General features: G+C 41.1%; 1 protein-coding gene across 5 annotated transcripts in view; it reads left to right on the plus strand.

The window, feature by feature from the left end:
* Nucleotides 1-22579, plus strand: part of MTA3 (metastasis associated 1 family member 3) — a 188817-nt gene that overhangs the window by 93271 nt on the left and 72967 nt on the right. For 4 of the 5 annotated variants that reach the window (XM_025354259.1, XM_025354257.1, XM_025354258.1 and 1 more), the window contains exon 9: nt 20956-21144. The exons of the other annotated variant lie outside the window; for it this stretch is intronic. In XM_025354259.1, coding sequence (XP_025210044.1) covers nt 20956-21144 — 189 coding nt within the window. The remainder of the gene's footprint in view (nt 1-20955; nt 21145-22579) is intronic. 5 annotated transcript variants of the gene reach the window in all.

Genomic DNA, 22579 nt, shown 5'->3' on the forward strand with positions numbered 1-22579 from the left:
TCTTCAGATTAAAAAACTTTTTTTCAACCATTATAGTTAATGTTGAAGTCTCTAATATTCCCTTCTTTTTTTTTTTTTGAGACAGAGTCTTGCTCTGTCGCCCAGGCTGGAGTGCAGTGGCCGGATCTCGGCTCACTGCAAGCTCCGCCTCCTGGGTTTACGCCATTCTCCTGCCTCAGCCTCCCGAGTAGATGGGACCACAGGCGCCCGCCACCTCGCCCGGCTAGTTTTTTGTATTTTTTAGTAGAGACGGGGTTTCACCATGTTAGCCAGGATGGTCTCCATCTCCTGACCTCGTGATCTGCCCGCCTCGGCCTCCCAAAGTTCTGGGATCTAATATTCCCTTCTGAGTCCTACTTCCCTTTACCTCTGCCTCCATTCAAGAGCCAGCCACTATAACAGATCTGCTATGTATGTAGTCTGTGTTTTTATAGTTCTATTGTGTATTTATCCAAAACAACATAAATATTCTTTTGCTTATGCTTAAATTTATTGTGTAACACTTGCCATTTGCCCATTATTGAGATCTAGCGATGTTAATAAATATAAACACAGTTTATTCATTTTAACTGCTTTGTATTATTTCTAATATTCTTTCATATAATACTACACAACATTATTTATGTATTCTGTTACCAGTGAACATCTGGAGTGCTTTCAAAACATTTTTCTTTTGCTGTGTTACTCATAATGCTATGTTGAAAATTTCACACATATCCCTTTGTGAGCATGTGTGTGAGTTTTTAGACTATAACTAGAATTATATTTATATATATGCATTTATATATTTCTTGTGTCCTGTTTTTTCTAATGGGTTTAAAGTTTTCTTCATATTTAGGACTGTAAATCTATATAGAGTTTAATTTTGTGAATAGAGTGAGGTAGGGATCTAATTTTTCCCATATATTAAATTAATTGTCCCAATACCATTTATTGAATTTGTTTCTTCATGATTTGTAATGCCCCTTTATCATATTTCAAGTTCCTAGATACACTTAGGCCTGTTTATAGACTTTTAATCTATTCTCTTTTGTTTTGTTGATCTATTTTTCCTTGTGCAAGCACCACATTTTAGTACATTTTGATAATTAAGTCTTATGTGAACTTTCTTTTTAACTCTGTTTTAAATGACCTCCACTGCCCCCATATTTTCCCTAACTATATGATATAAATCCTTTTTTTTTTTTTTTTTGGAGACAGAATCTCGCCCTGTTGCCCAGGCTGGAGTGCAGTAGTGAGATCTCAGCTCACTGCAACCTCCGCTTCCCGGGTTCAAGTGATTCTCCTGCCTCAGCCTCCCAAGTAGCTGAGATTACAGGCGCACGTCACCACGCCTGGCTAATTTTTGTATTTTTAGTAGAGATGGGGTTTCACCATGTTGGTCAGGCTGGTCTAGAATTCCTGACCTTGTGATCCGCCCACCTTGGCCTCCCAGAGAGCTGGGATTATGGGCGTGAGCCACTGCGCCGGGCCGGATATAAATACCTTTTTAAAAATCATTGTAAGAACTTAGTTTTTTACTAATGTTGCATGATCTTTTATAGGTAAACTATTATTTATGTAACCAGTCCCTTGTAGTTTAACACTATTCTTATGAGGTACTGCTTCTCAGATTATAACTGGGGATGTGGTCCCTGCTTGAGTGCCAGTGGGAAAGCTTGTTCCTGAGATGGTGGAGAGTTCTCATGGCAGGTGGGCTGACTTGCCTGAGGTACAGAGGGCCTGTGTGGGCTCTTGGCTCACAGCTGCAGCAGCTCTCTGCTTCCCACTGCTGGTGAGTGTGCAGGACAGCAGGTGAATTTCTTTTGGGAGAGGGCAGTTTTAGAGGTTTGAGATTTGTTGTCAGTGAAGGTGATATTTTAAAAAAGCATTTTAAAGAGGATTCTACCTATGTACCTTAATTCGTTTAAACATCACTTTATGGCCAAGTACACTGGCTTATACCTGTAATCTCAATACTCTGGGAGGCTGAGGTGGGATGATCACTTGAGGCCAGGCGTTCGAGACAGGCCTAGGCAACATGACCAGACTCTGTCTCTACAAAACAAAACAAAACAAAACAAATTAGCTAGGCATGGTGGTGACTGCTTGTAGTTCCAACTATTCATGAGGCTGAGGTGGAGGGATCCCTTGAGCCCAGAAGGGAGCTTGAGGCTGCAGTGAGCTATGATCATCCCAATCTGGGCCACAGAGTAAGACTCTGTTTCATAAGTAATCATTTTATGTGTATTTTCTGCAATACTTGCCTCTTATGCTCCTTCTAGGAAGTTACCTTCATACCCTTCAATATTTTTTATCTCTCCTGTTTTGTTTCCATTCTGAAGCTTAGTAATTTTGAGGTCTCGTTACTTTTGTATCACGTATATTCTTTCTAGTTATTTATGACTGTAATTATTTTCTAAAGCAGAATTAGGCTCAGAGGCTGAGGACGTGGTGTTTTGTCATGTTTGTATAGCCGGTTTCCGAGAGAGGGTTTGGATCTGCACTTGATTCCTCCTGAGTGGTTATCTCTCCTCTATCAGATTACCTCTTCTATCCACCCTTTCACCTCATTTTTGTTAGAATGACTTGGATTTAAGTGTCATTATTGTCTTTCTTTAAGGTGGCACTGAAGATGTGTTCTTTTGTTTGCAACGTTTAAATACCGTGGTTTCCTCCTCATACTGCTCTAGGTTCAGCTTTACTTAGACTCTAAGATCCTGAGGCATTTATAAAAATGAGTAGTATGGTTAAAAATTAATTATTAGTATGTTGATAATGAGCTTTGCAGATTGTTTCCCAAAAAAAAACATTTGAAAGGTTCATAGGTTGTTTTGTACCGTTAAATGAAAATGGATTCATCATTCAGTTGAATTTGGGGAGTCAAAATCTTTCCTTTGAGTATTTATGGTCCTGGTCCCCACCCCAACCTTTTTTTTTTTTGGAGACAGAGTTTTGCTCTGTTGCCCAGGCTGGAGTGGAGTGCAGTGGCATGATCTTGGCTCACTGCAACCTCTGCTTCCTGGGTTCAAGTGTTTCTCCTGCCTCAGTCTCCTGCCTCAGCCAGTAGCTGAGATTACAGGTGCCTGCCACCACTCCCGACTAATTATGGTCGTATTCTGATCGCTTTAGCACCTTTTTCTATTAGGTGATTAAACCATGGATCTGAAGGCCTCCTTCAGAGGCCTGCAGAGAGGGCAGGGTTGTGGAACTGCTGAAACCTGATAGCCCTTCCTAAGTGATTTTCTTTGTGACTTTTCTTCTGAGGACTTCGATAGGCTATCAGCATTCCTAATCTGACATCGATTTATCCAAAACAATTTATGCTGCTTGTCAAATCACCAATAATGTATTGGGAGCAGGTAATTAAACTGCTTGCACATCAGTAATTCTCACTTCCTCATTTTGAAATCTGTTATGAATATAGTTGAACTGTGAATTTCAAACACTGCTAATCTAAAATATGTAAGATTCATAATTGTTAAAAACATTAAAGCCATGGGGCTTTATAGATTTCACTCGTTTTGTTAAAATATGAGATGTATTTTATACGGTATACAAAGAAGAATATCGGGCCAGGCATGGTGGCTCACACCTGTAATCCCAGCACTTCGGGAGGCCGAGGTAGGTGGGTCAGCGGAGGTCAGGAGTTTGAGACCAGCCTGGTCAACATGGTGAAACCCCATCTCTATAAAAATACAAAAGTTAGCTGGATGTGGTGGCACGCGCCTGTAGTCCCAGCTACTCGGGAGGCTAAGGCAGGAGAATCGCTTGAACCAGGGAGGTGGAGGTTGCAGTGATTCGAGATTGTGCCCCTGCACTCTAGCCTGGGCGACAGAGCAAGACTCCTCTCAAAAAGAAAAAGTAGGTTTACAGTACTTACATTGATCCCTTCCACCGTCACCCCCATGGGAACAAAATTTCTTAGAACCAAGGAAATCCTGAATTGATTAGTAAGTGGCAGTGAGTTAGTCGATAGAAGTTCCAGTGTCTGACTCCCTGTTTGGTGGTGTTGGCCAGAGCAAGGTCTGCACCCCCCTAGCTTGAAGAGCAGAATGTCACGAGCATTATGTGGGAGCTATTACTGGAACGAAGCCTTAGACCTGGCAGAGTGGAGGTACTGGTTCATCACTTTCGCCTGGATTTTGAAGACTAAATAATTTGGGGGAGGAGGGGTAAGAATAAAAGAAAAAAGAAGTTTTTGAGTTAGTTTGGAGCTTGATACATCTTCTAGGGAAGACTGTTTTACAGGTGATGAGCCCAAGGGACAAAACAATAAATTGTATAAAGACTCACATTTAATTGGTGACAGAATCAGGACTAGAAATTTAGGTTGCCTGATGCCAGGTCTGTCTGGTTCCGAGAAAGGCCAAGCTGTGTTGATTTAGGAGGGAGTAAATTGCATCCTGGAACACCTCTGATTTCCATGTTATATCTGATCTTTTAAAAGTGTAACTATTGGCCGGGCACGGTGGCTCACACCTGTAATCCCAGCACTTTGGGAGGCCGAGGCAGGCGGATCACGAGATCAGGAGATCGAGACCATCCTGGTTAACATGGTGAAACCCCGTCTCTACTAAAAATACAAAAAATTAGCCGGGTGCGGTGGCGGGCGCCTGTAGTGCCAGCTACTCGGGAGGCTGAGGCAGGAGAATCGCTTGAACCCGGGAGGGGGAGGTTGCAGTGAGCCAAGATTGCGCCATTGCACTCCAGCCTGGGTGACAGCGAGACTCCATCTCAAAACAACAAAACAAAACAAAGTGTAGCTGTTATTTTATTTTGCTGTCTCCTACCTTATATCCTTTTAGTGGCTTTTAATTGCATGTAGGGTAAAAACTTAGATAGTTACTTACTATAGTCAACAAAACTATTGAGTTTTGCCTGGCCTCTGTCTATAGCCCCTTTGCCCACACAGTCCTCCATCCTCTGGACTCCAGCCAGGCTGTGTCCTTCCTTTGGTTTTGTGTCTTGCCACAAGGACTCGCATGTTCAGGTCCCTTTCCCTGATGCTCTCATATCCCCACATAGTTAACTCCAAATCTTGGCTAATCCATCAGTTTAGGGCAGGTTGCTTTGTGATGTGCTTATGTAGAGAGCCAGGTCTACAATTAAAAACTCATTTTTGTGATTATTTTGTGTCTCTTTCTCTCCTTCCCATTCCCTACATACCAGCTTGTTATATCCCTTAGTGTGGTTACTGCATCTGTTTTTCCTCACCATTGAATTTCCAGCACCAAGCATAGTGCCTGACATGTATGTCAGGTGTTCACTAAATGTTTGAGAATGAGTAAAGTAGCTTCTTTCTCTGGGACATAGGTTCTTATTGAAATAGGTCATTGCAATATGTTGTTTTCTGTTCCTTTGTTTAAGCATTTTAATGTTTTATAGAGAGCGTCTCATCACTAAGAGTGATGTATATTTATGTATTTGAATTCTAATTTTATTATATCCAGAGCTGTACACACACAGTCTGAACACTCTGAACTGTAGAAAGTTTTAAGCATACCATGCATATTGCCACACACCCCTCACCCTTTTTAAGAGATGGGGGTCATGCTATGTTGCCCAGGCTAGATTTGAACTTCTGGGATCAAGCAATCGTCTTGCATCAGCCTCCCGAAGAGTAGCTAGGATTATAGGTGTGTGCCACCATGCCCAGCTGTGATGCACTTAAATTTTGTGTTATATGTATTTTACCATAATTTCTTTTTTTTTTTTTTTTTTTTTTTTGAGACGGAGTCTCGCTCTGCCGCCCAGGCTGGAGTGCAGTGGCCAGATCTCAGCTCACTGCAAGCTCCGCCTCCCGGGTTCACGCCATTCTCCTGCCTCAGCCTCCCGAGTAGCTGGGACTACAGGCGCCCGCCATCTCGCCCGGCTAGTTTTTTGTATTTTTTAGTAGAGACGGGGTTTCACCGTGTTCGCAAGGATGGTCTTGATCTCCTGACCTCGTGATCCACCCGTCTCGGCCTCCCAAAGTGCTGGGATTACAGGCTTGAGCCACCGCGCCCGGCCTACCATAATTTCAAAACTCAATTTCATCGTTTTTAAATGTATTAAGTAGATTCACTCTGGCATTACGTAGATTCACATTGTTGGTAACTATTATCACCATACATCTCTAGAACTTTTTCATTTTCCCAAATAGAAACCTCATCCCCATTAAACTCTTAACTCTCCATCCTCTCTGCCCCCTAGCCACTACCCTTCTACTTTCTGTCTCTGTGAATTTTACTGCTCTCAGTATCTTGTATAAGTTTTTCGTTACTGGCTTATTTTCACTTAGCATGTCTTCAAGGTTCATTAATGTTGTACCATGTGTCAGAATTTTCATCATTCAAAAATTGTGTGTGTGTGTGTGTGTGTGTGTGTGTGTATGGAGATATGGGGGGGGAGAGAGAGAGAGAGTCTTACTCTGTTACTCAGCCTGGAATGCAGTGGCGTGATCATAGCTTATTGCAGCCTCAAACTCCTAGGCTCAAGTGATCTTCCTACTTCAGCCTACCAAGTATTAATAGCTAGAACTACAGGCATGTGCTACCACTCCCAGCTATTAATGCTAAGTAATAATCCATTGTGTGTATATACCACATTATGTTACTTTATCGGTGGACACTTGAGTTGCCTCTATCTTTTGGCTGTCGTGAATAACCCTGCTATGAACAAGGGTGTACAAATTGAGACATTTTTGTGATTCTTTCTTTTCCCCCCTCAATCTGTAGCTCATGAATAATCCATGCAGCCCTGTGCAAGTTACTTAACCTACCTTTGTCTGAGTTTCCTCGTCAGCAGTGGTAGTAATAATACAACCTCCTTGCTCTGCTTCAGGAGGGTTATGGATGGGCAGGAAGAGGGAGTGCAGCCACACTCTATGAGTTGCTGATACGTGTAACCAAGGATTCAGAACTCAATGGAACTGCAGTGACTCCTCAAAGTAGAGGCAGTTGGGGATCTTCTGGGGCTCTTTTTTGGGGGGCCCTGGATTCTGTGGAGGACTTAGAGCTCTCTACAACATTAGCTGCCCAGGTTGGCTGGAAGACAACTGACTGATTGATTCAGCAGTTTATGTACCTTCATTTTAGGTAATGTTTGCAAACATTGGGCCCTTCTGGCTCTTGAGGCCGCATAGAGGCCCTGCCCTTACTGGGAGTGAAAGCAGGCAGTGCCTCAGGGTCTTGAATAAGACCCCTGTGACCTTCCAGCCTCGGAAAAAGGCTGCCTCTGACTGAGTTCTCAGGTGACATCAACTTGAGGATGAATTGAGATAATTACTTGTAAAGTGTTCAGAGCAGTATCTGGCACGGTGTTAGAGCTCAATAAATATTAGTTGTTATTGTTGAGAAGATGACAATGATGCATTTGTCTTTTTCACCCACAGTCTTTGTTGAACCTCATTTACTTCTGATTTTATAGCTTTATTGATTGTCTGATAGGTATTTTATCATGCCGTATTTATTATTTTAGTAGATTATCAAGTTTGAATATGGTCATTAGGCTATGATTAACCAACCATACCATTTCATATAATTATTACAAGAAGTCACTGTAAAAGTGGTGAACGAAGGCTGTTAACATAATCTTTCATATAACCTTCCCCTTAAAACAAGCTATAATTTTTTTCAATAAAAATTTTACCATCAAGAATAACTTAGAAAAAACGGTTTATTTTTTGGATGAGGGAAAGTTGACTTAACAGTATTATTATTCTTCAGATATTAACGCTTTATAAAAATGCTAGCCATCAGTCATCAATCATGTACTTCATTCTGTTTGTTTGTGAGTCTTGTTTCATTTAGGGCCTGTGGGTACTGGGAATTGAGGATAGTTTAGAAGCCACAGCAGAAAATACAGACTTTTTTCCTTTTTTTTGGGGGGGGGGGAGGGAGTCTCGCTCTGTCACCCAGAATGGAGTGCAGTGGTTAGTTCTTGGCTCACTGCAACTTCTGCCTTCTGGGTTCAAGTGATTCTCCTGCCTCAGCCTCCTGAGTATCTGGGATTATAAGCACCCCTGCCCCCAGCTAATTTTTGTGTTTTTAGCAGAGATGGGGTGTTCACCATGTTTGCCAGGCTGGTCTCAAACTCCTGACCTCAAAGTGATCTGCCCACGTTAGCCTCCGAAAGTGCTGGGATTACAAGCGTGAGCCACTGCGCCCGGCCAGAAAATATAAATCTTTTGATTAGCATTTTAGGTATCAACTTATGTTAGAAGTCTAGACTTCAAAATGGACATAAAATTGATGGGGATCCATATAACTTTTAAAAACTCATGAAAAACTTATGATGGGTACTGTTCATGTTTCCAAGGCTATAAAATTAGAATTAGTACTAATGGACTAGCACTGCATTAAAAAATAGGAAACATGAAATTTTTCTTCCTGCTAAATACATCATTAAGGCAATAATATTCTACATTACACACATGTCTTTTTGTTGATGATCTATTACAGATGAGTGTGGAGACGCTGCAGACTATCCTAGGAGAATTGTTTGTGTGTGTTATGGTCTATTAATCCATCTTTTCCTTTTAAATTTAAGCTTTAATGAGTTTTTTTTTCTTTTTTGGGGTAAATACAGCCTTTTACTTTACTTTTTCTCCTACAAATTTCACATGAATATAGGAAACATCAGGAAAGCACTGTAGATTTGAACTTGGGAGAAATAGAGAATTGTTTTAGCAACTTTGTCTAGGATAATTGGTGGAAAGATTTGTATTTACAAGCATGAGTTAGTGGAAGTCTTGTGGTTATAATTTCTTAAAACTGGCTGGGCATGGTGGGGCATGGCTGGACATGGTGGCTCATGCCTGTAATCCAGGCGTGAGATCAAGGCAAGTAGATCAGCTGAGGTCAGGAGTTCGAGACCAGCCTGACCAACATGGTGAAACCAACATGGTGAAACCCCATCTCTGGTAAACACAAAGAATTAGCTGGGCGTGGTGGCATATGCCTGTAATCCCAGCGACTTGGGAGGCTGAGGCAGGAGAATTCCTTGAACCCAGGTAGAGGTTGCAGTGAGCTGAGATTGTGCCATTGCATGCCAGCAACAAGAGCGAAACTCCGTCTCAAAAAAACAAACAAACAAACAAAAATCTTAAAACTTGGTATTTTGTGATAATACAAAAATAGTGCAAAGACTTCCTGTATTCACATCATCCAGATTCCCCAGTTGTTACCATCTTTACCACATTTCCTTTATTATTATTATTATTATTGTCAAAAGACACAAATTATAGAATTTAGTTTAAGCATCTAATTGGCTTTCATGTATTCTATCTATAAAGTAGAACGAGCATTCTGATGAGCTTAGCAGAGGTGGTTGGCTTTATAGACAGAAAAGGGCTGAAGAAAAGCAGAAACAGGGAACAAGAAGCAGATTGGTTATTTCAAAGTTGATTTCCTTAAAATAGAGGGGACTTCCTTATGCCTACTCAGGTAAACTGGCCCCTTCTGATTGGTTGCTGTGAATCTTGGCACTTAGCACAAGTGACTGCCTTTTAGTCTGATCTGCTGGGGCCTAGTGCAGGAGCTCAGAACAAAATAATGGCCTCCCATAAACTCAAGAACTAATAATATATATATAGTGTTAGAGTTTGAAAGTAAAATTTCAGAATAAATGTCCCTCTACTGCTAAATATTTGGGAGAGTATTTCCTAAAAATAAAAACCAAGGATATTCTCATATATTAGTTCAGTATAATAATCAGACTTAGGAAATTAACCTTGTTACAATACTATTGTCTAGTCTAGAGACTTTATTCGGATTTGTTAGTTGTCCCAGTAATGTTCTTTATGGCAAAAGAAAAAAAAATTCTGGCCCAAGATCTCCTTGTGAATCACTTATGACATTTAGTTGTTGTATCTTCGTAGTCTCCTTCATTCCTGAACGACTCTTTAGTCTTTCTTTGTGTTTTACGACCATGGTATTTTGAAAAACGCAGGCCGCTTATTTTGTAGAATGTCCTTCATTGTGGGTTATGGTTATAATTTGATTTATAATTAGAATAAATTTTTGTTCTACTTAAGTCCATTTTGGTCAGTTATGTCCATCTAGGAGATTATATATTTCCCCCTAAATTTTCAAATTTGTTAACATAATTTTTATAATATTTTAAAAGTTTGCTATATTTGTAGTTACAAATAGACTTTCATTCTTGTTATCGTTTATACGTATCACATCCCCTTTTTTTTCTTGATTGTTTTGCCTGATGTTTCTTTATTAGTTATCTAAAAGAATGGGAACTTAATTTTGTTAATTTAAAAACATGGTACATATTCTATTTATTTTTACTCTTATTTTCTTCTGCTTTTCTTTAGGTTTACTCTGATATTCTTTTGCTAGCCCTTTAAAGACCTTTTTAAAATTCATTACTTTTCATGATAAACATATAAGATTGTAAATGTCCCTCTAGTTATCACCTTGGCTGTAGCATATATCTTTTAGTATGTAGTATTTTTATTATCATTTGGTTCTAAATATTTGCTAATTTGCCTTGTAATTTTTAATTTAACTTGTGAGTTAATTTAGAAGGAAGTGTGGCTCATCCACCTATTTTAATTGCCTTTGAGAATATGGTCAGAGAACATGTGTGCTACCAATTTTTTCCATGTCTTGAGATTTCCATTAGGGCCTGGAATAGGATCCTCCCCAGTATTTTGTCCCTGGGCCTTACTGACTCTGGCAACATCAAGTTCTGATTCTTGTCACATCAGACTAGTGAAAAAGGAAACTTGCTGTTTGGCTGTATTTCACCATATAGCAGTCTAGATAGTATCCTCATGATAAAGGCCAAGGTCAGTGTGGAAGCTCAACTATTACACTTTTCAGAGGGATCGTCACCTCTCCTTGCCTGTATTGGTTCTCCAGTGTCTTCACATATTTGTTTTCATATATTTGTCTGGTTTGTGCCAAGAATCACAGCCAGGTGGCAATAACTTTTTATTACGCTCATAGTAAGTTTGGAAATGACATCTAGGGACATGGGGTCACTGTGACCTATTGTCGCCTGTAGCTTTCTTGTGATAATAATAAAAAAGAGCCAGGTATGTTGGTGTACACCTGTAATCACAGGTACATGGGAGGCTGAGGTGGGACGATCACTTAAAAGCTTGAGGCCAGGAGTTTGAGACCAGCCTGAGTCAACATAGTAAGTCCTCCTCTCTATTTAAAAAAAAAAAAAGTAGGCCAGGTGCGGTGGCTCACGCCTGTAATCCTAGCACTTTGGGAGGCCGAGGCAGGTGGATCACTTGAGGCTATGAGTTCGAAACCAGCCTGGCTAACATGGTGAAACCCTGTCTCTACTAAAAATACAAAAAATTAGCTGGGTATGGTGGTGGGTGCCTGTAATCCCAGCTACTTAGGAGGCTGAGGCATGAGAATGTCTTGAGCCTGGGAGGTGGAGATTGCAGTGAGCTGAGATTGCGCCACTGAACTCTAGCTGGGCCACAGAGCAAGACTCCATCTCCAAAAAAAAAAAAAAAAAAAAAAAAAAAAAAAAAAGGTGATCAAAAGGTACACACAAGAACATGACTCAGGGTGTCTGTTAGGTTGATTTGAGTGAATGCCAGCTAAGTCTTAGCAAGTTTGTTGGATGAAGATTTTGTTACATCTATGCATTAAAGCAAAAATTGAAAGTGGATGGCACACTTTTTTACATATAAAAAACTTTTTTTTTTTTTTTTTTTTTTGAGACGGAGTTTGGCCCTGTCACCCAGGCTGGAGTGCAGTGGTGCAATCTCAGCTCACTGCAACCTCTGCCTCCCGGGTTCAAGCGATTCTCCTGCCTCAGCCTCCCAAGTAGCTGGGATTACAGGCACACACCATCATGCCCAACTAATTTTTGTATTTTTAGCAGAAATGGTGTTTTGCCATGTTGGCCAGGCTGGGCTTGAACTCCTGCCTCAAGTGATCCACCCCCCGCTTGACCTCCCAAAGTGCTGGGATTACAAGTGTGGGCCCCTGCACCAGACCTGCATATGAAAAACTTAGTCCATATCAGTTTGAGGTTTACTCATGAGAGTTTATTATAATCTTCCTCTGCTTGGAAAAAAACCATGTGGTCGTTAATTTTTAAATAGATGTGATATTCTGAATGTTGTAATTCCTGTAGGAGGTATATATGTGAAGTTTTTGTGAAATTGTAACTGAACAAATCAATACAAATGGCCCTTGACTTAGGATGTTCAACTTAACAATTTTAGTTTTGTTTTGTTTTGTTTTTTACAATGGGTTTTTCAGGGTATTAAATGCATTTTTGACTTATGATATTTTCAACCTATGATGAGTTTGTTGGGACATAGCCGTAAGTTGCAGAGCATTTGTAGTTAGTATTGAATATAGTATATGTGTATCAGTTAGCTGTTGTCATAATACTGCATTTTACAGTATTAAAGTTGGTTCTTTAACATTTACAGTTGGGTTCTCTGGAAGCAGATTCTGATAGCAGTTTTTATGCGGGAAATTTATTAGGGATTACCGTTGGGATCAACACTTGTGGAATAAGAGGGAAGGAGGCAGGATTGGCTAGTGGGAGGAGGTGGATACAGTCCACCTCAGCCTCAGCTGACTCCAGCTAATTTGTGGCATCCCAAATCAGGGTGAAAAGCTGGGCCTTTACAGCCCTGCATTATTGGATGCAGGTTGCTCCTGGGTGGACTTTCACGATGAATTGTTCTTGAATTGAAATAATTCCAAAAAAGATCAGCAGCTGAGGACTGTCTTGTTCACAACACTTCTGGCAACTGGGTGAATTAAGTTCTTTATTCTCAAAGAGGAAAACATATCTATTACACTGCCCAAATTTTGGTGGCTTATAACAACAAGCATTAATTTCTGATACACTCATCTGCAGATTGTCTGGGATTCTGCTGAGCTAGACTGGGCTCTGATGTAGGTGCCAAGCTATAGGTTGGGTCCAGATCTGCTCCACGTATTTCTCATCCTCCATGGACAAAACTCAGTAGCACAAGGGGGCAAGGCCAAATGTGCAAACACTTGTCAAGGCTCGGTTATGTTACATATCCTAACATCCTGTTTGCCAAGCAAGTCACATGGCCAAGCCCAACCTCAGTGGAGGTGTGGGGTAGGGAGTGAATATTTGCTGAACAATAGTCCAATCTACCCATAGTGTGGTTCTGCTTAACAAAAGATGAGAATTCCACTGCCAAGATTTCCTTGTCAGTCTTTCTCCTAAAATACTGCTTTTTGTCATCTCCATCTGTTATGAATGAGATGAAATGTGACAACACCTTCACTGCTTTTTGGCAGAGAGAACAGCTTGTGCTGGGTTTCTTATGATTTTTACAATTTAGATTTGAATGGATCGTGCAATGTGTATTGGTATCTCTATTGAAAACATGGTATCTTTGCAAAGTATTTAATCTGGAGGGAAGACTTTTAGTTTAGTTTTCTTCTTCTTGTTTTTTGTTTGTTTGTTTGTTTGTTTGAGACGGAGTCTCACTCTGTCACCAGGCTGGAGTGCAGTGGCCCGATCTCAGCTCATTGCAACCTCTACTTCCTGGTTTCAGGCAATTCTCCTGCCTCAGCCTCCCGAGTAGCTGGGACTACAGGCACGCGCCTTCACACCCAGCTAATTTTTGTATTTTTAGTAGACACGGGGTTTCACCATGTTGGCCAGGACGGTCTTGATCTCTTCATGATCTGCCTGCCTTGGCCTCCCAAAGTGCTGGGATTAGAGGCATGAGCTACCGTGCCTCGCCTAGTTTTCTTTTTCTTTTTTTTTTAAATATAGGCACTCAACTCTGTGCTCAGCTAATTAAAATTTTTTAATTAATTAAATTTTAAAATTAAAAAATTAATGCTGAGACTGGTCTTGAACTCCTGCCTTGGCTTCCCAAGGCCTCTCAAAAGCTCTGGGATTACATGCCTGAGCTAATGTACCTGGCCAACTATTTCTTTTCTTTTCTTTTGTGTTTTTTTGGAGACAAAGTCTCACTCTGTCACCCAGACTGGAGTACAATGGCACGGTCTCTGCTCGCTGCAATCTCCGCCTCCCGAGTTCAAGCGATTCTCCTGCCTCAGCCTACTGAGCAGCTGGGACTGCAGGTGCGTGCCACCACACCCGGCTAATTTTTGTATGTTTAGTAGAGATGGACTTTCACTCTGTTGGCCAGGCTGATCTCAAACTCCTGACCTCGTGATCCGCCTGCCTTGGCCTCCTAAAGTGCAAGGATTAACAGGTGTGAGCCACCACACCCAGCCTCAAAATTCTTTTTCTTATTTTAAGTTGAGGTGTACATATGGTAACATATATAGAGTGCCCTACAGTTTGTTACACAACGTAAACATTTTTACGTGTGTATATATTCGTATAACCATCACTAGATGGTAAAGAACATTACCAGTGTCTCAACAGCTTCCCTTCTGCTCTTCTCCAGTTAGGAAATAATTATTCCACCTTCTCTCACAATCAATTAGTTGTTCATTTTTTCAAACTTCTCTGGCATTTCAAATTTGTATTACCTTACTGATAATATAACCACAAGTCTTTGGTCCTGTGTTATGTGACTGTGTCTTTTCTTAGCTTGTTTTCTTTATTTACCTTACATCTTTTCTACTGGATTTTGTCTCTTCTGTTACAGAAACTGTATTCATGTAAAGCTCTTAAGGGTAAGATTAGGCTACATAAAGTCCATTCAAAAGAAACTTCTGTGTGTATCAGAAAGATGGGGTTTGTATGGACTTCTGGCACATAATATGATCCTCTGGTTTCCTTTATGAAGTTGATCAGTTTCAAAGGAATTATTTCCTAGTAACTCCAGAGTGTACACACCTGATGAGTGTTTACTTTCTACACATTCTGACCTTTACTGTACACTCCTTTGGTCTGTGGTATAAATGTGCGCTTTGGAGGTTTCATAGCTCCTGGTCAGCAGTAATTCTAATGTATTCTTTCTCATTTGATTTGAGACAGTACAGGAGCTCCTCCTCTGAAAGCAAATGATTCCTTCAGTGTTCAGGAACACAAACTGAACACTAAAGAGTAGAATCTTTGAAACAACGAATATAATCACTTTTTGTCGTAATCACTTGGTGAAGGCTAATATACTACTTCGGTTCTTTGAAGCCTTATTAGGTAACAGCCCATCATCATTTAAAAAAGTACTCATAAGAAAAGCAATTTCATTCATTTAACATGAACACAAAACTGAAAATCCATTCACGATTTGAGTGGTTGGTGTAGTATCAGCTGAGAAAAATGCACTTAATTCTGTGACTGGTTTCAGGGCCCCTGTTAATTATAAAAATTTCTTTTGGCTGGGTGCAGTGGCTCATGCTTGTAATCCCAGCATTTTGGGAGGCCAAGGCGGGCGGATCGCTTGAGCCCAAGAGTTAGAGACCAGCCCCGGCAACAGGGCAAAACTCTGTCTCTACTGAAAATACAAAAATTAGCTGGGCATTGTGGCATGTACCTGTAGTCCCAGCTATTTGGGAGGCTGAGGTGGGAGGATCCCCTGAGCCCAGGAGGCAGATGTTACAGTGAGCTGAGATCATGCCACTGCACTCCAACCTGAGCAACAGAGTGAGGCCCTGTCTCAAAAGAAAAAGATGCATTATTTTCATTTTGAGGAATGTTAGCATTTTTTAATATCTTTTAATCTTTCGGTTTTGTCTTTTTTTTTTTTTTTTTTTTGAAACGGAGTCTTGCTCTGTCACCCAGGCTGGAGTGCAGTGGCGCGATCTCGGCTCACTGCAAACTCCACCTCCCGAGTTCATGCCATTCTCCTGCCTCAGCCTCCAGAGTAGCTGGGACTACAGGTGCCCACCACCACGCCTGTCTAATTTTTTGTATTTTTAGTAGAGACAGGGTTTCACCATGTTAGCCAGGATGGTCTCGATCTCCTGACCTCGTGATCTGCCTGCCTCGGCCTTCCAAAGTGCTGGGATTACAGGCGTGAGCTACTGTGCCTGGCTATTTTATTTTTTTTTGAGATGGAGTCTTGCTCTGTCGCCCAGACTGGAGTGCAGTGACGCAATCTCGACCCATTGCAACCTCCACCTCCCAGGTTCAAGTGATTCTCCTGCCTCAGCCTCCTGAGTAGCTGGGATTACAGGCACGTGCCACCATGCCTGGCTAATTTTTTGTATTTTAGTAGAGACGGGGCTTCACCATGTTGTCCAGGGTGGTCTCAAACTCCTGAGCTCAGGCAATCCACCTACCTTGGCCTGCCAAAGTGCTGAGATTACAGATGTGAGCCACCGTACTTGGTCCTGATGGTTTTAAAAATGGGAGTTTCCCTGCACAACCTCTTGCTTTTTGCCTGCTGCCATCCACATAAGATGTGACTTGGTCCTCCTTGCCTTCCACCACGATTGTGAGGCCTCCCCAGCCGTGTGGAACTGTAAGTCCATTAAACCTCTTTATTTTGTAAATTGCCCAGTCTCAGGTATGTCTTGATCAGCATTGTGGAAACAGACTAATACAGTGTGCTCCCTCTCTGTCTCTCTTTCACACACACAAACATCTTATTGTACTATATTCATCTATTTTCAGACTGCACTTGACTATGGGTAACTGAAACCTTGGAAAGTAAAATCATGAATAATGGGGTCTACTACATTATTTTCAGAGTTGATGTAAAAATGTGTAAAAGTACATACTACAGCTAAACTGCACAGTCTGTCTAGTGAGGTTAGCTACAAAATTTAGCTGATTCTGAAATTTGCAGAGCAAAAGCTGAAGAACCAAGTTCAATTCTTTTTTTTTTCCCCAACCTCTGCTGCAGAAGAGTGAGAGGAAGTTCACTTGAAAGTTGGAAGTCAATTGTTCCATGGTTGTGACACTTGCAACAAAAGACTACGTGTGGCCAGTGGCCTTTGCTGTGATTATAACTAGGAAATTGATCATGAAATCCCTAGTTTTATTTTGTGGAATCCAATGATTTTTTTTTTTCTTTTTGACGGAGTCTCACTCTGTCACCCAGACTGGAGTGCGTGATCTTAGCTCACTGCTACTTCTGCCTCCTGGGTTCAAGCGATTCCCCTGCCTCAGGGGCAGCCTTAGTAGCCGGGATGACAGGTGACTGCCACCACACCCAGCTAATTTTTGTAGAGACGGAGTTTCACCATATTGGCCAGGCTGGTCTCAAACTCCTGACCTCAGGTGATCTGCCTGCATTGACCTCCCAAAGTGCTGGGATTACAGGTGTGAGCCACTGCATCCAGCACCAATGATTGATTTTAAGTGAGATGTCAACCCTTGTTAAAGCATTTATTTACTGTACCTAAACATGTTTACATGTTCTAAATACTGCTGTTACTCTGTGAACAAATTCATAATCTATACACTTATTACTATCTTGGTTAATAACATCACTGTGTGTGTGTGTATATGTACATATATATACATATTAGTGCATACTTTTGCTAATAATGTTTTCACTTTAATAGATATTTGTTGATATTTGAGCTCTCCTACAGTCTCCTACCAGATAATGAGGGATCACTTAAAAGGTATTTTTTAAAAAATACAAATAAGAAAAGATCTTTCACATACATTCTCATTTGACCCTCACAGGCCTCTGAGGTAGGCAGCACAGATATGTTTCTCATTTAACAAACAAGGAAAGTGAGTCTCAGCAGTTAACTGATGTGGTGTCCCAGGTTCTACAGTTAGCAAATACTTTGTATTAGTATCAGTCTTTGACCTAAAAATTCAGCACCCAACTTCCCCTTGTACTTGCCCTACCTACTTCACAGGAATAATGAAGGTAAAATGAATTCAAGGCTAGAAAAATACTTTGAGAGAAACATCACTGCGATTATACTTAGAAAGTATAATTTTCCATGATATTATGGCTCACTCCCCTTCTCATCCCAACTTGTGCGTGAACCCCAGATTTTATGTTGCCTTTGTTCTGTGCTCAACTAAGCAACTAAGTAAGGCAGGGAACAGTGTGATTCTGTTTAAAGTTATATAAGTTACAATTGGTGTAACTGCTATCATTAAGCGAATTGAAAACAGCACAGAAAGGCCAATGTGCAACTAGGCTTCACTAAAGCACAGAGCGAAGCAAGGAAAGATGATCGGATAGGGCATGATAGCCTAGAAGGAAAACGTGGTGTCAGATTTCTGACTGGCACACACAGTTACCTAAGGCACAATGGTGGCAAAGCAGAGTTATTTGTTCCACATTATATAAACACGAACAGAAAATTAGTGGGAACCCATGCAGAAGCATCTTGTGACACACAGATCTCTCCAGCTGCCTACAGAAAATATAAACAACAGTGCCCTCTTCATTTAAAAGAATGGCTGTACCTGTGCTCATTTTTTAAGCTACACCAAGGATTACCTCCATGCTAAACTTCATTGGCAAAAATACAAACAGCACCATAATTCCTCATCAGACTAATAAACAGAATATCTTTTAGGGTGATGAATTAGATGGATGTGTTTAGTATTTTTTTCATTTTAGTTTTTTTTCTCACTTTGGATTCTTCTTTAAGATTCAAAACAATTTATATTGAGTATTTATAGATGATTCTAAGTGTGTTTATAATAGTAAAGTGTGATAGGTGAATGTAACATATTAAAAGAATTCTGTAGCATCTATCTAGAAAAGATTATATAGTATACAAACTATTCAAGTTATACAAAACCATTTTTTAGTGTCTTTTCAACTGAGAAGAATTCTATCCTGCACACTTCACCTGAGGTGGTTCATATTTATCTTTCATTTCTGTCAATTCTAGGGAAAGCACTTCTATTTCTGGATTTTCTGGGGTAGCAACTCCTAAGTGATGCTTTAAAAAACCAAAGCAGTATTAGGTTTCTCTGGTTCTTTTCTAAGGCTACCAGCACCTTCATTCAGCACCCCGGAGCCCTAAGCACCTCCAGAACTGCTTGATCTTGGAGTTAGCAGTGTTCTCATGGGCCATAGTGACAGCTGCAGTGGCATAGCTGGCACTGAGACCTTGACTGGTAGCGGGCTTGGAGATGCACAACTTATGCCAAAAGCTAAATTTTTAAGAGTTCTATTGTTGCATAGAAGTGAAGCTATCCCCATTTGTGAAATTTTTAATAAATAGCAAGAGATACATTGTGTAAAAGGTGCAAGACATGAAGTTCATGTGTTAGAAAGTCTGGGTGGGGTTGAGAGGTGGGGAGAAAAACAGAACTAGTTCTCATTTGGGCAAGAATTAGATCACTTTGCAGCACCTATGTGCTAATCTGCAACATAGGCAGAGCTGATTGTGCTGTTTTTCAGTTTTCCTGTTATACATACAAGTACATGTATGTACATGCTATGAATGACTCTCTTTCCAGTAGGAAAATAAAATAAAAGGTTTTTCAAAACTTGAAGTTTTAGAACCTAGTTATTGTTCTGATTGGAGGAAAATGCCTTCTTTTTTAAACAATAGGGCATCATTCTGTTGCCCAGGCTGGGGTGCAGTGGCACGATCTCAGCTCATTGCAGCCTCTACCTTCCTGGGCTCAAGTGATTTTCTCATCTCTGACTCCTGAGTAGCTGGGATTACAGGCAATGTGCCACCATGCCTGTTTTTTCTTTTTTGTGATGGGGTTTTACTGTGCTGCCCAGGCTGGTCTTGAAGTCCTGGGTGCCAGCGTTCTGCCCACCTTGGCCTCCCAAAGTGTTGGGATTATAGGCGTGAGCCACTGTGTCTGGCCAGAAAATGCTTTTTAAGTAAGCTAGACCTAAGTTACTTTTGCAAAGGTAACCTTGAGCCCAGGAGTTCAACGTTACAGTGATTGTGTCTTCTATCTTTTCTCCTTTCAAATTGTGCTTCAAATCACTCTCCCTTGAAATATATAAGAAACCCACAGTGGCCTTGCTGTTCCAAGCAAGCCTGGCCATCTATTCCTTGTCTTCTGCAACCTCAACCAAGTTACCATATTAACATGAATATGTAACTTTGTTTTGTTTTGCTTTTTCTGTGCAGCATGTTTATAATTTTGTCTTAAACATCATACTGTGTTCCATTGCTTTCTTTCCATCTTAGTACATGATTCCTTAACCCAACCTGAGAATATTTTTTTCTCACTCTCTGATACATAATCTGTATATGTTTCCCTGGTCAAGGATGGCTGTGCTGTATACCTTGCACAAGAGCTGAAGTGACTTTGATATTTTTATTAATTTTTATTTTTTGAGGTAGCCTGTCACTCTGTTGTCCAGGCTGGAGTGCAGTGGCATAAGTCACAGCTCACTGCAGCCTCAACCTCCTGGGCTCAAGCAATCCTCCCACCCCAGCCTCCCAAGTAGTTGGGACTATAGGCGTGCACAACCAGGCTTGGCTAATTGTTTATTTTTGTAGAGACAGGGTCTCACTATGTTGCCCACACTGGTCTTAAAACTTGGGGGCTCAAGTGATCCTCCCACCTTGGCTTCTCAAAGTGCTGGGATTACAGGTGTGAGCCACCATGTGTGGACCAGCTAGACTTTCAAGGTTACAGTGAGCTATGACCATGCCACTGCACTTCAGCATGGGTGACAGAGCAAGAGCCTATCTCAAAAAAAAAAAAAAAAAAAGTAAATAAATAAAAATAAAAGAGACTTAATCCTCGCGTTTTGTAGGCTATAGTGGGAGGATCACTTGAGCCCAGGAGTTCAAAACTAGCCTGGGCAACATAGCGAGACCCCCGTCTCTAGACAAAATAAAAAAACTAACCAGGCGTAGTGGCATATGCCTGTGGTCCTAGTTACTCAGGAGGCTGAGGCAGGAGGATTGCTTGAGCCCAGAAGGTCGAGGCTGCTGCGGCACTCTAGCCTGAGAATAGAGGGAGACCCGGTGCTCCCCTCCCCCCAAATAAGGGTACAAGTCTGCATTTTCTAAAGCAATAAATGATATCCTAAATAATTATTTAATAATCTGTTTAAAATTTGTTAAAAATAAGTATATCGTTAATTAAGTACTTCATATATTTTAGTGTTTCTATTCTTATATAATGTAGCATGTTTGCATTTCTGGTTGATATTTTCTGTTCATTTTGTTTCTTTAGTTTCACGCTATGGATACATTGTATAGACACAGCTATGATTTGAGCAGTGCCATTAGTGTCTTAGTACCACTCGGAGGACCTGTTTTATGCAGAGATGAAATGGAGGAATGGTCAGCCTCTGAAGCTAGCTTATTTGAAGAGGCACTGGAAAAATATGGCAAAGACTTCAATGACATACGGCAAGATTTTGTAAGTAGAAAATTATGAGTAAAATAAAATGTTGAGATGGGAATATTCTGTTTTAGAAATCTGGTAAACCTTACAGTATTCATTTAGCAAGTTTGTAACTTTTATCCGCTCAAAGTAAAATGAAGGCTAGTCTTGTAAAGGGAGAAATTGATAATTATTCGGAGGACTAGTTGTATATATCAGGCCGAGTATGGTGGCTCACGTCTGTAATCCCAGGACTTTGGGAGGCCGAGGCGGGTGGATCACGAGGTCAGGAGTTCGAGACCAAACTGGCCAATATGGTGAAACCCCATCTCTACTGAAAATATAAAAAATTCACTGGGCGTGGTGGCGCGCGCCTGTAGCCCGAGCTACTCAAGAGGCTGAGAAAGGAGAATCTCTTGAACCAGGGAGGTGGAGGTTTCAGTGAGCCGAGATTGCACCACTACACTGCAGCCTGGGCGACAGAGCAAGACTCCATCTCAAAAACAAAACAAAACAAAAAAATCCCCACACTCAGCAAGTCCTGTGTTCTTGGTGTAAACCTTGGCAATATTAATTTATCCTATTTACCTCTCTCTGAGTTCCGAGTTAAAATATGGTCAGCTCTTCTCACCATTTGCACTAAACAATTTGATATCTGCTTTTAGACTAGTTGTTCTGCTTTAAGCTTTCTGTATTTTTCTAGTTGTCTTACTAATTGTTGAGCCTGAATTTGACGCGGACCCTTAATGAAATGACCTCTGCCAAGCACAGTAGGAGAATTTGTTTTATGGGCTTTTGATCTTTGATTCTTAATGATACAGAGCAATGATCCCCAACATTTTTCGCACCAAGGACCAGTTTTGTGGAAGACGGTTTTTCCACGGACTGGGAGTGGAGGGAGCTTTCAGGATGATTCAGGTGCATTACGTTTATTGTGCAAGTGCACATTTCTATTATTATTACATTGTCATATATAATGAAATAATTATATGACTCACCATAATGGAGAATCAGTGAGACCTCTGAGCTTGTTTTCCTGCAACTAGACAGTCCCATCTGGGGGTGATGGGAGACAGTGACAGATCATCAGGTATTAGATTCTCATAAGAAGTACGCTACCTAGATCCCTCGCATGCACAGTTCACAATAGGGTTCGTGCTTCTATGAGAATCTAATGCCAGGCCAGGCGCGGTGGCTCAAGCCTGTAATCCCAGCACTTTGGGAGGCCGAGACGGGCGGATCACGAGGTCAGAAGATCGAGACCATCCTGGCTAACACGGTGAAACCCCGTCTCTACTAAAAAATACAAAAAACTAGCCGGGCGAGGTGGCGGGCGCCTGTAGTCCCAGCTACTCGGGAGGCTGAGGCAGGAGAATGGCGTGAACCCGGGAGGCGGAGCTTGCAGTGAGCTGAGATCCGGCCACTGCACTCCAGCCTGGGCGACAGAGCAAGACTCCGTCTCAAAAAAAAA

The sequence above is a fragment of the Theropithecus gelada genome, chromosome 13 (genome assembly GCF_003255815.1).
Source record: "Theropithecus gelada isolate Dixy chromosome 13, Tgel_1.0, whole genome shotgun sequence".
NCBI classification, from domain to species: domain Eukaryota; kingdom Metazoa; phylum Chordata; class Mammalia; order Primates; family Cercopithecidae; genus Theropithecus; species Theropithecus gelada.